The sequence below is a fragment of the Vanessa cardui genome, chromosome 29 (assembly GCF_905220365.1).
Source record: "Vanessa cardui chromosome 29, ilVanCard2.1, whole genome shotgun sequence".
NCBI lineage: Eukaryota > Metazoa > Arthropoda > Insecta > Lepidoptera > Nymphalidae > Vanessa > Vanessa cardui.
This window is the reverse complement of record NC_061151.1, coordinates 1,519,385-1,537,705: the sequence shown is the minus strand read 5'-3', so window position 1 is coordinate 1,537,705 and position 18,321 is coordinate 1,519,385. Positions and strand designations below refer to the sequence as shown.

General features: G+C 33.2%; 1 protein-coding gene across 2 annotated transcripts in view; it reads right to left on the bottom strand.

Moving 5' to 3' along the window:
* The window catches only part of LOC124541826, a 60,607-nt gene that overhangs the window by 20,390 nt on the left and 21,896 nt on the right, over window positions 1–18,321 (bottom strand). For both annotated transcript variants that reach the window (XM_047119732.1, XM_047119733.1), the window contains exons 3-4: window positions 3,810–4,584; window positions 3,141–3,271 (exon numbers count right to left, since the gene is read on the bottom strand). In XM_047119732.1, coding sequence (XP_046975688.1) covers window positions 3,141–3,271; window positions 3,810–4,584 — 906 coding nt within the window. The remainder of the gene's footprint in view (window positions 1–3,140; window positions 3,272–3,809; window positions 4,585–18,321) is intronic.

Genomic DNA, 18,321 nt, shown 5'->3' with positions numbered 1-18,321 from the left:
TCTTTACCGCTGAGTACGAGATGAATTATAAACACAAATTAAGTACATGAATATTCAGTGGTGCTTGCCTGGGTTTAACCGGTGATCATTAAATTGTACGAGTTCTAACCGCTGGGCCATTTCAGCTCTTAACCTTAATAAACGTACTTCATTAATTTTGACATTAAACCTCATTTAAAATAATTATATTATTGATAATTAGCAGCGATTAAAAAAACCTATTCAATAATAAGCCGCTTATACGGATTATCGCATTGAAAACCGCAGAACTACGCATTCGAACGCGTCACATCAGTTATTTACGTATAAGTAAAAACATAAAAATCTACGTTCAGATCACGTTTTAAGATGATATCACTGATTAAATATAAGGCTTCTTCGGTTTTAAAACACACATGCTATTTGCGTACACTGCTTGTTTTAAATAACTCGATTTCTGTATTTTAATGATCAAATTTGAACGCGTTTAATAGGTTAGCAGTGGCAGTTATTTTTTTTCGTTTCTTACCTTACGGGGCGTTTAAGAACTCGTATGAAAACTGTCATAATATCCGTACGGGGCTTATTAGACCCCGTAACGTTTAAGAAAATAAAATTCAATGTGATGTGATTGAATAACTACTAGAGTAACAACTGAGTTTCTTGCCGCTTCTTCTCGGTAGAATCTACTTTCCGTACCGGTGGAAGCTTCACTTAATTGTTAAATGACGATTCAAAAGTGCTTGTAAAAGCCTATTTGAATAAAGTTTATTTTGATTTTGAATACGTTGTCGAAGTGACCCCGTATTGGTGCAGGTATCATTATCATCGTACATATCGCTTTTCTGCAATCAAATAGACGTAACAGCCTCCGCACGACAGACAAATCTATGTTTTTCTTAGCTGTACCCTTAACTTATAGCACAAGACACAACGAGGCGTATAAGACCTCGTTCCGAATTGAAAGAGTTAAGTCGTCCCATTATAAAAGACAAAAACGAAGATATAATTGTTACGCTCGGTTGAATAGTTAATCCAGTGACATATGGCATTTAGTTCCAAAAAATAAATGTAAAAGTTTGAAATCGCCCTCTAGATAAAAAGAAGAATGTTAATTCGGTATAGTACGACACAACTTAGATGTCGCTTCGGCAAAATTCGTAAAACCGATCACATCCGAATTGAGTACGGTATCCCAAATTATCAATATTTATTTCTCATGCGAATATGATCTTTGCACAAACGTAATAACTTGTAATATCATATGACGTAATATATTCGTCAATTTGACGCGTCGATTGACATGCACTTGCTTTCTCTGACGCGTGAATCTATAGCGACGAATAGCGTCGAATGGCGCGATAGGGACCTATTTCTATTGGTTGTGTAAATCGGCAGTAATCGGTGTTATTTTCATTCCATTGCATTTTCCGATGCTACATCAAATTTTTTCGTACTATAGTCAATCAATCAATCAAAATAAACTTTATTCAAGTAGGCTTTACAAGCGCTTTTGGATCGTCATTTAACAAACTATATTAAGTGTAGTTAGATTCTACCGAGAAGAACCGGCATTTTTTTTTCAATTTATAAATACAATGTCATATTATTGAAATATAATTATTTATGTATGTAATATATCTGTATTTATTCGTACATCGGTATTATTATTATATTACTTCTACGCTTTTTATTGTCTGTATAATCTTGTATTTTACAATTAAGTGAAGCTACCACTATTTTTGGTATACCGGCAATAATAATAATAGTTATTTTAATCTGTATGCAAGGTCTTCTACAGGAAGGAAGTTCTTTCTTTTAATTATTACGTTGAGACAAGTCAAGTTTGCCTTTCCAGTTAAATTTTCTTTTCTTTATTTTGCAAATTCCAATTGAAATTATTTTTTGATGAAATTTTAATTGTTAATTTTTAAGGGTAAATTGTATATTTAGAATTTAAACTCGAACCTCGAATACAATTATTAAAAAAGAAAAAAAATTACATAGTTGATACTAAGTTTCCACCCGGTTCTTCTCGGTAGAATCCACTTTCCGAACTGGTGGTAATTCAGTTCAATTAAATACTAACACTTAGTTTTACCTACAGCATTGTAACCGTGCGAAGCCGGGTCGAAAATATAGCTAAACGGTTATTTCGAGATTACTTGACACAGAAAAGAGATAGAGTACTTGGCTCTCTTTCACTCATTCGTGAAGCGGTCTTAACTATTTTAATACGAATAGTGCTTACAATAAACAACAAACAACAACAACAGCCTGTAAATTCCCACTGCTGGGCTAAAGGCCTCCTCTCCCTTTGAGGAGAAGGTTTGGAACATATTCCAACACGCTGTTCCAATGCTGGTTGGTGGAATACACATGTGGCAGAATTTCTATGAAATTTGTCACGTGCAGGTTTCTTCACGATGTTTTCCTTCACCGCTGAGCACGAGATGAATTATAAAGACAAATTAAGCACATGAATCAGCGGTGCTTGCCTGGGTTTGAACCCGCAATCATCGGTTAAGATGCACGCGTTCTAACCACTGCGCCATCTCGACTCTTAAAATAGTGCTTAATTCAACTTAACCGCGCAGACTAATATGGTGTCAATGACATAAGCAGTTAATTAAAAATTAACAGTATTTTTATATGTTAATATTTAGACTTATTTAAATAATTCGCTCTATATCTTTCCTCGGAGTTCAAGTTTATTGCGTATCAAAATTTCATCAAATTCGGTTCAGCGGTTTGGCGGAGAAAGGGCGACATACAGACTTACTTCCACATTTATAATATTAATATAGATAGACAGACAGACAAACAAAAATGTAATCCTTACTTTCTTATAGCCATTATTGATATATTTATTTTTTTCTTTTATAAAAGTACTAGCTGTGCCCGCGACCTTGTACGCGTTTGAATTTAATAAATAAAAAATTGCCTTAGTTACTCCTTATTATATCAGTTATCTGCCAGTGAAAGTCCCGTAAAAATCGGTCCAGCCATTGCAGAGATTAACCGGAACAAACAAACAGACAGACGGACAAAAATTGTAAAAATGTTACATATGCATTGAGTAAAAAGGTTTATTTAAATATTACAAACAGACACTCCAATGTTATTACATGTAAAGATTAATAAAAAAAGATAAAACTTACAGTAAGAGGTACTCTGTAAGCATCTTGATCTCTGGTCAAGATAACAGTTGTGTTGGAGATGACGCCTTCAGCGGTACAGAACTCAATAGGAGTACACTTCAGCGCTGCAGCACAGCCCACTGGGATATCACCTGGTAGAAGAGAACACAAACATTAATTCTAAGTAAATAGTTAAAGTTTGCTATCGAAACGGCCCTTAGAGTAATTACAAAACGCTTTATCAAAAGTATAACACCTCGCCTCATTGCCAACACTGGTGACAGGAGGGTTCGTTTGCCCAGATGATCGGAATTGCGTTTCAACGTGGAAATGCTGCTAGCGTTCTTGCCATCAATGCACGCGGTCAAGATTTATACAGTTACTAGTTTTAGTTCATATTTGTATATATTTAAGCATTTAATGTTATTAATTCTTATGTTAATAAAATAATTATCAATCTTGAAAAAGTTGATAGGTAAAGTTGGTAGGAATCAAGAAGAACGACGACCTCCATGGTCGTCTCCAAGGACCAAATTATGAAGTAAAAGTTCATTAGTTCTCTATGTTGTCTTTTGTTGTGCCGTCATTACTTCTGATTTTCCATAACACAAGTGCTTTAGCATGTCTATGGCATAATCTGTATTTCCTGCACCATAATTATAAAAGACTGATTAAGGCAAAGGTACTTACTTGGGATTGGAGTTGGCCTGACTGGTTGTCTGTTTTGGTCCAAGTACAGAGAACCCTCGTTGTATGTCGGGTTAGGAGGTACTATTGTTTCCCTGTTGATTGTCTGTTCTCCAATGGGAGGAAGGTAGCCAGGAGCTGAAGTAGATGAGACAGGAGGGGGTAGGTAGGTTGGCTTAGCTGTGATAGGTCTGACGGTAGGTCTGGGGGTAGTTACGAAGGTAGGAGTTGGGTATGCTGTTGAGCTGATGATGTTAGTGTCACTCTTTGCGTTGTCTACTGGTGGCAGATATGGTATGCCAGGTTTCAAGTTGGATCCAATAGCACCAGGACGATATACGCCCGCGTTTATGCTACCAGCTGATATGGAGTCGGTTTCAATTAGATTGGTTTGTCCAGTGGCCTTAAAGCCATTTGTGGCAGCGAATTTTTGGGTCGATGGCGCGATGGTAGAACCAAAACCAGTAGATCCAACTGTTCCTCTGTTTATTGATCCAATGCTTGATCCAAATGATGAGGTAGTACCGCTCTGAGCTCCATAAGTGCCTTTAGCTCCAAACGAAGACCCAGTTGTTCCTAAGCCAACGTTGCTTCCAAGACCAGTTTGAGTGGATTGTCCTTGAACTCCGAAAGCTGAGCCAGCTTGTGATGCAAATGATTGGCCAGCGTAAGATGAACCCTGGTTTAGTGTTGATCCAACTCCGACAGCACCTTGGCTGGTCGCTTGGAATATTTCAACCTTGCAGCAGATTTCAGTACGGACGTTGCAGTATTGTTTCTGTAAATAAAATAAACATTTTAATTATTACGTTCTGAGTACTATGGTCAAATATTGTGATATACATATAGTACGACACAAGTTAGATGTAGCATCGGCAAAATTCGTAAAACCGCATCCGAATTAAGTACGCTATCCCAAATTATCAATATTTATTTCTCATGCGAATATGATCTTTGCACAAACGTAATAACTTGTAATATCATATGACCTAATATATTCGTCAATGCGTCAGAGCTGAGATGGCCCAAGAGCTGAGATGGCCCAGTGGTTATAACTCGTGCATCTTAACCGATGATTTCGGGTTCAAACGCAGGCAAGCACCACTATATATATGTGCTTAATTTGTGTTTATAATTCATCTCGTGCTCGGCGATGAAGGAGAACATCGTGAGGAAACCTGCATGTGTCTAATTTCATCGAAATTCTGCCACATGTGCATTCCACCAACCCGCATTGGAACAGCGTGGTGGAATATGTTCCAAGGCCTCTCCTTAATGGAAGAAGAGGCCTTATCCCAGCAGTGGGAAATTTACAGGCTGTTACTTTACTTTACTTTATTCGTCAATTTGACGCGTCGATTTACACTTGCTGTCACATTTACATTTGCACTTGCTGTCTCTGACGCGAGAATCTATAGCGTCGAATGGCGCGATAGGGAGCTATATCTATTGGTTGTGTAAACCGGCAGTAATCGGTTTTATTTTCATTCCATTGCATTTTCCGATGCTACATCTAATTTGTGTCGTACTATACTCATACTAGTAGTCACCCGCAGCTTTGCTCGCCTTTTAGGGTATTGGTTGTCATGTGTTAGGAAAACAGTTGCCTATGTTCTTTCTTAGAGTTCAAGTTTGCTTCATCAAATTCGGTTTATGGGTTTCATCGTGAAAGAACGACAGACAGATAGATAGACAGAGTCACATTTATAATATTTATATTGATTTAAATATTTTTTGTAAGACTTAAAATAACTATGAAGCATATAACCCAATACACAAAAAGACGCTAGCCGTTTCGGAGTTTCATTATATGATTTTTATTTATTGTAATGTTACCATCACACTAAACACTTAAAATTAATATTTGATGTAGGTAACATTCAAAATGATACATAGGTAAACAAGATTGACCTTCAAAAATTAATAGCAAACTATATAAAATATAATGACTCCATTAATAACTAAATTATATTATCATTAAAATTAAGAAATAATAAAGATAACACAGTAATGAAGAATATAAAAATTAAAAAAGAAAAATAAAGCTTTAATATGTTAAGGTGTGATATTATAAGTACCTACGTTTCAAAATTTCATGAATTATAAAATTCAGTAATTTATATGACAAGTGGGACATTAATATTCTTAATTATGATTATATATAGCCAAAAAACTAATTTATGGGAATCATAGAACCTCTGTTTGTAAAACGGAGGCGTTCCCGCCAAAATTTCGAAAATATGACATAATATTGAAGTTACCTACTAAGGAATACCTTTTAAAACAATTTAATTATGTTCAATTATAAAGCGTCAAAATTATCAATAAATAACTTATATTTTATTCAACTTTTTTTACTAGTAACACTGCTACACGTCAAAATCAATCAAAAAAAAAATTCGTTTGACATTTGACAACTTGAAAACCAAGTGTCAAATTGTCAACAAACAATTGTATTCCATCGTTTGACAAACAAGAAAGAAATACGTTACTAAACCGTTTCCGATTATTTCAAATGATTTAATTTTTAGAAAATATAGACCAATTTATAATGTGATTCCTATTTATAATCATTGCGCATCTTAAGCACTGGCGTGTTTATTACGTTTATATTGCGAACGAAAAACGCGGGAAACAGAACAATAGAAAAAAAAATGCAAAAAAATAATGGCGGCACGAGATGGACAATTGTCGGCAATTAAATGTAAAATAGCTTTGATAATTATAGATATAAATTATAATATAGTGTATTTTTGTCCGTTTTTATGTTTTTCCCGTAAAAAACTTACGTAAAACCCGAGTTTGGAACTTCATTTGCATAAAGTAATATACGTTAAGCTTTTTTTTTAATACAGACCATTTTTAGGGCAAAGATAAATTTCAAAAGGTTTTAATTTTAAAAACATGCAGAAATCTAACTGAAATATTCTTTATCTACTAGGCTTTTAACAGCAGCAAGCTTAACTAAAAAAGCTTTCTTTAAGGGAAGGTTTGGAGCATATTCCACCACAATTACAATGCGGGTTGGTGGAATACACATGTGGCAGAATTTCGATAAAATTAGACACATGCAGGTTACCTCACGATGTTTTCCTTCACCGAGCACGAGATGAATTATAAACACAAACTAAGCACATATATATTCAGCAGTGCTTGCCTGGCTCTGAACCCTAAAATTATTTTTGACTAGCTAGGTATGTAGGTACCTAGTCTAGATTTATTTATTGCATTTTTTTTCTTTAATTAGTAATCGAACTGCACTAAACATTCGACAGTGTTAATATATTTGTTTTTTAAAATCTCATTAAGGTATGCCCTGAGGGGGAGACTTATTTTGCAATTGACTTCGGAGATAAATACAGTTTAAATTGAACTTTATTCATAAAGGCTTAGAGTTTGTTTTCGGCTGTGAGAACGCAGAGGTCAATCGATGACACGAATTTTCGTTCTTACGCTGTACTTGTTTACTGTGGTACAGTCGCATTGAAAAACGTTTATTTATATTGTTTTTGATAGTAGATTAAAACTAAAATTAAATAAAAATGATTATTAAATATGAGATAACATCACATAAATTACTCTGATCCTAATGTAAGTAGCTAAAGCACTTGTGTTGTGGGAAATCAGAAGTAACGATAACACCACAAACCCAGACCAACAACATAGTAATGAACTTTTTCTGCATCGACTCAGCTGGGAATCGAACCCGGGACATATGAGCGGCGTAACCATGAAAACCGGTATACCCATACACATATCATCCCTTTATGAATTATAACATAATAATATATGTACAATTCAATTAATGTATCATTATAATAATTATACGTGTTGCATATATTTTGTTTATATTAGAAATGTAAAAAGACGCTACACAATAGAAGAGGCTGATCATAGACTAACCTACCTAAACCTCCACAAAGGGAGAGGCTTAGCCCAGCAGTGGGAAATATACAGGCCGTTGTTATAATCGACGACTTAAAAATTGTACGAAATTTAAAACGTTGCCACCCTAAAAATAAAGAAGTAACACTTCTGCCCCCGACGGTACAATACGTAACATATCGATATTATAAATGATGCAGTTACGCGGGCCACGGGTTTGATTACCCGCCGAGTACATATGTCAATGACGACGCACTTATGAAATCTTTATTAATATGTTTTGATATTTATATGTTATCTATCATTGTAATTACATATATGTTTTACGTTTCAGTTGTTCAAATAACTAATTGAATTATCATTATGTACATTATTATATATGTGATTATTTTCCTATGATATAGTGTTAACATATATATATGTTTGATTTAATGTGACTGTGAGCGATTCGGAATTTATATTCTGTTAGAATAACGACAACGAATTTAGTAGTTATTTATATCAACCAATTATTATTATGCAAATTAAAGGCAATTTAATATATATATATGCTAACATAAGAAGGCTTATACATAAATTAATAAAGGTGGTATAATAGGTAGGTAGTAGTAGATTCTACTGTTGGTAGCTTTTAGTACTTAGTAGTAGTTTTAGGTACTTTTGGTTTAGTTGGTAGCTTTTAAACTATGACTATGATAAATACTAAAATATGACAGTATTTAAGAATATTTGGAACCCAGGGAGATGAGTAATGCTTTCACAAAACGTTACGATAAAATTTACTGTTTTGTGACGAATAATCAAAGTTGTATTGTAATCAGTGGCGGGTTTACCAATAGGCTAAGTAGGCTGGAGCCTAGGGCGGTAGATTTAGAGGGGCGGCAAAATCAGCCCAAATTTGTTAGTATCTTACAGAAATAAAAAAATATTTATAATTATATGTATGCACATTACGTCCGTAATCCGTATACTCGTCACTACATAGCGGGTTGGAAAACTAATCTAGTAACTGACAGAAGTATCACCTAGTTTATAATCACACTAATAACGGGAAGAAACCGATGTAATGAGGACGATAGAACACAAATCATAAATGTTGCAAAAAAAAGTAGGGGCGGCAAAAATTGAATAGCCTACTAGCGGCAGATTTGTAAATCCGCCACTGATCGTAATATAAAACGTACCTGTGTAAGCTTAATTCTAAGGTTCTACAATACCTTATATGTTAAACTAGTTGCTAGTCGCAGCTTTATTCGCGTTTTAGAGGTTGGTTATCACGGGTGAAAAAAGGACCCTATGTCCTTCTTTGGAGTCCAAATTTGCTTCATAACAAATTTCATCAAATTAGGTTCTTTGGTTTAACCGTAAAAGTGCAACAAACAGAGCTACTTTCACATCTATAATATTATTATAGGTTACAAAAACAAATAAAATCAAAATAAACTTTATTCAAGTAGGCTTTTACGAACAGTTTTGAATCATTTATATGACGACCTTCATGGTTGAGTGGTGTGTACACCGGTTTTCATGGGTACGCCACTCTGAGGTCCCGGATTCGATTCCCGGCCGAGTCGATGCTGATTACCATTAATTTTATATCTTGTCTTGGGTCTGGGTGTTTGTGGTACCGTCGTTACTTCTGATTTTCATAATACAAGTGCGTTAGCTACTTACATTGGGATCAGAGTAATATATGTGATGTTGTCTAATATTTACATTTATTTTATTTATTTATTTATTGTTAAATGAAAAAACATGTGTAAACACAGCGATTTTGATCAAACATTCGTGTGTTGGTACACAAAATCCACGGTACTCAATTTCACACAATCCACTCGATAATAATTCTAAATTTGACAGATGTGACCAACGAAACATCAAAGGTTTAAATGCCAGTTGCGCGCTGTCCACGATTTACTATAACGACTAGCAGATATTTAAACAAGCTGAGGTATCCTTGTCTCATTAAATCTTATTATTTACAACGATATGCTAATGTACATAAGACCATTACAATATGTTCAATTGATTTATAATTCGGTACCTTTGAATTTGAACGTAAATCTTCGTTAATTTTAATTGATAGACAACTCGAGTCAATCGTTGCGAAATTGTTTAATTTAATTGGATTATTGTTTGGTATCCGTTTGTATAATTAACAACAACAACAGCCTGTGAATTTCCCACTCTTGGTCTAACTCCCTTTGAGGAGAAGGTTTGGAACACATTCCACGCGCTGTTCCAATGCGGGTTGCTGGAATACACGTGTGGCAAAATTTCGATGAACTATGACACATGCATTTATCATGATGTTTTCTTTCACCGAGCACGACATGAATTATAAACAGAAATGAAGCACATAATACTCATGCTTGCTTGGATTGGAACGCGCAATCATCGGTTAAGATGCTCGCGTTCTAAACACTGGGCCATCTCGACTTAAGAGAAAAAAAGGGTCGAGAAATTAACAGGGCGTCATCTTATTAAAACAAAAAGTGTCATCCTGACCTCCAAATAATCAATGCAAATCATCGAACTGAAAATCTCTTAGTATTAAAGTTTATCTTAGCAACTTAGATGAGATTCGTGACAAATGTCGATGTAAGTAATGCAAATTTTTAGTCATGTCATGTAACGTAATACTTCAAACACAAGACAGTTATATGGCTTTGCTCGTTATATTGATTTCAATTATTAATTAAATTATAATTGCCAACAAAAAAAGAGCATTTGTCGTTACTAAATATTATAATAAGAGCTTTCTCTGTCCCTACGTTCTTTTGTGAGATTAAATATTTATAACTTTACATTTTGATGTGTTTTTTTTTAATAGATAGAGTGATTCGAGAGGAAGGTTTTTGTATATAATAGATGGACAATATAGTAAAGAAACACTGATAATTTTAGAATTTTGTTAAGCGATGTCGTAAAACAAATTCTGTAGAATATTTAGTATCAGCTTTGCACCCGAGCGAAAACGGGGCGGAATAAATACTAATTGCGTTCAATTATAGACAGTTACAGATAGCTTCCTTATAGGGTGTAGATATCCGCTAAGTAACGATTTTACAAAACCCTAAGGGGGTAAAATGTGGTACGGAAATCTTAAGTTCAGCTAGTTATATAATTACAATAATATTTATTAAAAATTAATAAATAAGTTAATAATAAAAGATTATATATGTTTCAATTTGTGAAATTATTTAATAAATTACAATTATTTTGAAAGATTTAATGGTGCTCAAAGATTCGATTACCGTAACAGCAAACAGTATGCTGTCTTGTTAGTCTTTTTCCCTTTCCCCTATAAAAATATATACATAAAATTTATTGTATCATTATAATTATTTTAGCTCAAGAGATTACGAATCTGCGACTTTTTACATCGCTAAGTAGATTAGAGTTGCGTTATCAACTCTAATATTTCAGTAACACGATCCCAATTTTTGAATTATAATTAATTGCTGCAAATTAAGAAACCCTTAATTTGAAAGAAACCCTTAGTTTGAGAGTACCATCAGAAGTAAATCAAATCAAAATAAACTTTATTCAAGTAGGCTTTTACAAGCACTTTTGAATCGTCATTTTACAATTAAGTGAAGCTACCACCGGTTCAGAAAGTACATTCTACCGAGAAGAACCGGCAAGAAACTCATAGTTAGTCATTAATGTAAACAGTTCTTTGGTAAATAATTATTTTTTTATATATAGTATTAATAAAGATTATTTTTTTAGTAACCGAATCTATTTATATAAGATATAGTATATAATTGTAGAGATTTATTTACAACGCGGCTACCTCATAAAGTTTTACGAATGAGCGATGTATGTAATATATCTATGTTTGGTTATACAATACATAAATAATTGTTATTTATATAATTACTTACGATTACATTTATAATGACAGTACGTCTGTGTATCTAAAATGATATTTCTTTTACGAATACCATTTAAAGATGTAAATTTCCCACTGCTGGGCTAAGACCTCCTCTCCCTTTGAGAAGCTTTGGAACATAAACCACCGCGCTGTTTCAATGCGGGTTTGCACCAACCATACACATGTGGCAGAATTTCTATGAAATTAGACACATGTAGCTTTCCTCGCGATGTTTTCCTTCACCGAGCACGAGATGAATTATAAACACAAATTAAGCACATGAATATTCAGCAGTGCTTGCCTGGGTTTGAACATCAATCATCGGTTAATATGAACGCGTTCTAACCACTAGACCATCTCAGCTAAAAAATAAGTTGTCAACAATAACACAATTAATTGTTGAAAAAAAAACAACAGTCGTTTACACGACAGATTGTTGTTACGTTTCCTAGTATTATTAAAAAATATATATCATCCAATTATTTATTCACTAACAATAGAATAGAATATATTTAAATACACGTAATTATCATTACACAGTATAAAACAAAGTCGCTTACCGCTGTCTGTCCCTATGTATGCTTACATCTTTGAAATTACGCAACGGATTTTGATGCAGTTTTTTTAATAGATAGAGTGATTCGAGAGGAAGGTTTTTGTGTAGAATACATTGAAAATATAGCAAAGAAATTCTGATAATTATAGAAGTTTGTAATGAGATGTCGTAAATAAACAAATTCTGTAGTATGTTTTGTGTCAGTATTGCACCCGTGCGAAGCCGGACCGGGTCGCTATAGGTGCGCTCTCATGTTTACCCACCAACCGTAATCAGAGCGTGGTGGATAAAGCAAAGAGAGATAAAACCACAAGTTGGTTAGTGGTCACCATCTCTCATAGACTGCACTGAAAGAATTGACCTCTAAGACACTTATTGCACCACCAACTTCGACAATTGAGATGTACCTTGTCACTTCAGTTAGTTAGTTGATCAATACTAAGTATGGCCGTTTGGTGGTAGGGGTGGTAGGGGAACCCATATGGGTTCAGTGATGTAAAAACGAGCAAAAAGCAAAAATAACAAAGTCTGCATATCTTTTTGCACTTATCGCTGTGAGCAAATAAGTTACTGGTTTTACTTGATTCGTAATCTCGATAAATCCAGATATAACTAGTTTTAACCGGATACTGGTTTTAACGCCAAATTGACTTTTAAACTCTAAGTCCTAAGCGTAGCTAATTTGTTGTGACAGCTAAACCACTGAACCGATTTTGATGAAGTTTCGTATGAAGGAAGCTTGAACTACAAGGACTAAGGCTACTTATGGCTTACACGAATATCTTGGTATCTTATATTTTTTTATGGTATAGGTTGGCGGACGAGCGTATGGGCTTTACTTTGCTTTTACCTTAAGTAGGCACCACCGCCAACAGACAATGCCGCTGTAAGAAATATTAACTATTCCTTACATCGTCAAAGTGCCACCAACCTTGGGAACTAAGATGTTATGTCCCTTGTGCCTGTAGTTACTCAGGCTCACTCACCCTTCAAACCGGAACACAAGAATACTGAGTACTGTTATTTGGTGGTAGAATATCTGATCCTATCGCGCTATACGACGCTATTCGTCGCTTTAGATTCTCGCGTCAGTTCAACCCGAGAAAGCGAGTGCATGTAAATCGACGCGTCAAATTGACGAATATATTAGGTCATATGATATTACAAGTTTTTACGTTTGTGTAAAGATCATATTCGCATGAGAAATAATTATTGATAATTTGAGATAGCGTACTCAATTCGGATGTGATCGGTTTTACGAATTTTGCCGAGGCTACATCTAAGTTGTGTCGTACTGTACTTACCTACGATGTTATGTATCATGTGCCTGTGTTTAATAGTTAGCTGTACATCGTTTACGATTCAGGGAAATTATTCAATACAAAAAAACAGTAATTACAAAGCGTGGGAATACATTGTAAATTGTTTTATATTTTTAATTACGTGTTAGTTATTTATATACAGACGATTTGTAAATTAATTCAGTTTATTCCTTGTTATGAATATTAGACGTCATTTTAATTCTAGAAAGATCTGTCTTATTCAGTTTTGAAATAAATGCCTGTAAAATTCGATCAGTGCTTTTTATACAATGGCAACACTGAATTAATACACACAATATTCCGGCAATTTCAATTTTATTCAATTAGGCTTTTACAACTTTTGAATCGTCATTTAAAACTTTATCAAGTGAAGCTACTAACGGTTCAGAATGTAGATTTTATCGAGTAGCGCCCTCAAGAACCTCACCATTAAAAAAAATATGTTAGTTTCATACAATTATATGTGTATATAATACATCCTGCTTGGAAGTCAACAAGTGACTACGCTTTTTTATCATCTATATATCTTGTATTAAATAATATACGAGTATCTTCTTTACCAATGTATTTTTTACAAATGAATGTATGTATGTAATGTATGTATGTATGAATGAATGAATGAAATGAAGCTGTGCCCGCGACCTTGTACGCGATTGAATTTAACAAAAAAAGTAGCCTTAGTTACTTCTTATTATATCAGTGAAAATAGTATTATTATGCCAGTGACAGTCCCGTCCAAATCGGTCCAGCCGTTCTGGAGAGATGGCGCAGTAGTTAGAACGCGTGCATCTTAACCGATGATTGCGGGTTCAAACCCAGGCAAGCACCGCTGATTCATGTGCTTAATTTGTCTTTGTAATTCATCTCGGGCTCAGCGGTGAAGGAAAACATCGTGAGGAAACCTGCATGTGACAAATTTCATAGAAATTGTGCCACATGTGTATTTGTTCCAAACCTTCTCCTTAAAGGGAGAGGAGACTTTAGCCCGACAATGGGAAATTTACAAGCTATTGTTGTTGTTTGTTGAATAGCTTGGGATTTGAATCGAATACCCTGTATCTTATATAACTAAACCTTCGTGATGATCAATATGAGTGATAATTATGTAACAGTTTCATATATAAATATAATTGATAAACAAATATATTATTTTATTATTTTTTAGGACAATGCTTTCAACAATACCTGTGACCCACCAATAACGTGTTTGACGACACGAATACCGCTTAAAAGTAACACTGAGGTCGTCTGTGGCGTAACACAGTGTAAACAACGTCACGTGTACCGTCAGAAAAACAATACAAACGCAATTTTAAATATCAGCAATTTTTCAGTCGAATTGATTTCAACTCAAACACAAATATTATATACACTATATTCTTTATTAAATCATATATATCAAGATAATAAGACTATGTTATAAAACTAATTTTGTTAACGTAAAATTTGAAAATAATATTTTTTTCTGCTGACGGTTCAAGTCATCTTTTTACGATGTTTTCTTTAGGATTACCCAACAAGTCTAGACTTGTGACCGGTTATTAACATACCTGCGCTATTCATCCCTAATTGTTAGCTTACTGACGTACCCAGTTAAGCTTACTTTCCCTGAGTTTTTGGGGATAGCGGATTCGAATCGATTACAACAAACAAACGTATAATACAATACTTATTATTATAGTATATGCTGATACTAAATAACTATAGACTTTATTAACATCACATTAGAAACTTCTAAAATTATCAGTGTTTCTTTTCTATATTGTCCCTGTATTATATACAAAAACCTTCCTCAATCACTCTATCTATTAAAAAGAACCGCCTCAAAATCTATTGCGTAGTTTTAAAGATTTAAGCTTAAAAATCGATATAGGGACAGAAAAAGCGACTTTGTTTTATACTATGTAGTGATTGTTTTTTATATGAAATTTAAATAAAGATTATAACAAAATATTTTACTAATAACTTACTATTAGAAAACATTTAAAAATATTATATATAATTTAAAAAACTTTTTATCTTTACATAGTATAAAACAAAACCGCTTACCTTTTACGAGTAGGCTTTTACAAGCACTTTTGACTTGTCATTTAACAACTATATTTAGTGAAGCTACCTCCGGTTTCGAAACTCAGTAGTTACTCTATTAAAAATACAGCCATGTTAGTTAAATACAATAAATTATATTTGTACGTAATATATCCTTACTTATCCAACTTGACAACGCTATAGAAGCCCATATAAAAATAGTTATACAAACAGATGCTTTCAGTAATATGATATATATGATTTATCTTTAATAAAAAACATTCTATAGTCTGACTCTTTCAATGCACTAAATCGATTTTGATAAAGTTTATCACGAAGCTTAAACATTAACGCACAGAGACAGTTTTTATACCTAAAATCTATGACTATCCCCTCCCCCCCCACAAGCGGATGAAGCCACCGTCGATAATAAGTTCTGATATATAAGCTACATAATATATGTTTGGATTAAGACGCCTCATGGTAATATTTGTAAAGAATGATACGTACAAACAATGATTACCATACCCGTCGACCTACAGAGTTAAAATTTTTGTTATTGTGTATTCATTATATTTATTATTATGTCTAAATAATGTCTCAGTGCTTAGTATGATTGGATAAGATCGCGGGTTCAAATAAATACACTTAAATATTTTATCCTGTGCTTTGAAAAAATCTTTCTAATAACATTTGTGTAGGATTTTTTATAGTTCTTTAATGTAATGTTCAGTGTATGTTCTTTTTAAATGTTAAAAAAGAGTAATTACTGAGTTTCTTGCTTGTTCTTCTCGGTAGAATCTACTTTCCGAACCGGTGGTAGCTTCACTTAATTGTAAAATGACGATTCAAAAGTGCTTGTAAAAGCCTACTTGAATAAAGTTTATTTTTATTTGATTTGGAGTTTCAACTTGCTTCTTTACAAATTTAATCAAAATCGTTTTAGTGCTTTGAAAGAGTCAGACTATAGAATATTTATATTAAAATTTTTTTAAATCAAAATAGCTTTCGTTTTTTGTTATTGTGCCATGGAAAATGTCTACACAGCCACGGTAAATAAATTTTTGTATCATCTGTGTAATGGTAACACTACGAAAATGGTACGTTGGGTTATTTGTCATTGTTGATTTATAGGATAAGAAAAATAAAAGACATTTAAAACCAATTCTATATCGTCACGTCAAAAATTAAAAAGTTAATTGATAATGCAAAAATAACGTTTTCAAATTCAACGCCTTACACTATTCGAAACGAAAATAGTCGTTATTTTTTACGTGCTTATATTGTGAAATAACGCTATTTAGTTTTTTTTTTCTAAAAATATGAACGGCAAAAACTTTACTTAGCAAGTTTAAAATTTAAATCTAATTTTTTATTTATATTAATTACGAAGAAGTTGAGAGTGTTTATTTCCTGAATCTCAATAAAAACTAGAAATGACTAAATCCCAGACTTTGTTAGTTTTTGTTGTTGTTTTTACAAAACAATTATAATTTTAAAAATTACAGTAAACAATTTGACTTTAATTTTCCGAAGACATTTCGTTATCTCTAAACGGTCCAGTAATTTCAATACATATTAAAAATGATTAAAGACATTTAGATTTCAATTCTGGCAACACCAATTTTTTATTATTGAGTAACTGTCAAAATGAATTGATGCGTTATAATATTGACAAGCAGTTTTACTTGGGTCTGTCAGTAACATTCTATGCTTCCCTGTCGCCAGTATAATATACGAGAATACTTCATCAAAGATTCAGGAAGTTTATCTATAAATAAACCTTATAAATAGCATTTTAATAACCGCGTAATAAATGTACAATTATGCAAAAATAAATTACGCCCCCATCTGTCAAAAGACCCGCCAAAACGATTAGTTTACTTTTTTTTCAATATGGCAATGGATGACTATTGCAATGCCATTTAAATTTAACGTAACGAAGGACAAATAAAAATACTTTAAATGAAAATGAAGCATCCTGCTTAGTTGTAGCCTTGACATTTATATAATATAAATTTGTCTGTATGTACACACGGCTTGCGAACTATACGAACGTATATTAAAAAAAAATAAGTGCCTTTTGAATTTTAAATGCGTATGTGCTTATGAATTTAAAATTAGAATTATTTTTTTACTTTTAAAGTTGAAATCTTTTGGTCTTCGAATATATTTAAGCCACAGAATAAAATGATAAAAAATAAGTGCTTTAATTAAATTTCTTCAAATCAATTTTGACATTAGTTGAAGAGGAATCTATTTATTTTAATTTTATATTAGTTCATTTACATACATCAGACTTTTACGTCGTAAATATTCAACGCATGTAGAATACCCCCTCTTTCATATTACTCCCTCAATCGTAGCCCCTTACGAAAACTACACATAAACATAATAAGCAACATTAATATGAAAGGCTACTAACAGTCAACTAAAGAAAGACTTTACACTATCAATAGCTTAAATATTTTCTTGTTCTCTATACAATAAATTGCGCAAATATAAATAACTTGCTTTAGTAAATATAGAATTTCTTTGATGGCAGAATGTTACTTAACCATTAGCCAATTTTAATAGAAGTAATATTATGAAATATAAATTGAACGCGAAGCCGGACGCCATTTTGAATTTTATACAGAAAAGATGCGTAATGCCGACGACATGTTTGTATAGTACAACACAACTTAGATGTAGCATCGACATAATTCGTAAAACCGATCGCATCCGAATTTAGTAGGCTATCCCAAACCATCAATATTCATTTCTTATGTGAATATGATCTTTGTACAAACGTAATAACTTGTAATATCATATGACCTAATATATTCGTCAATTTGATACGTC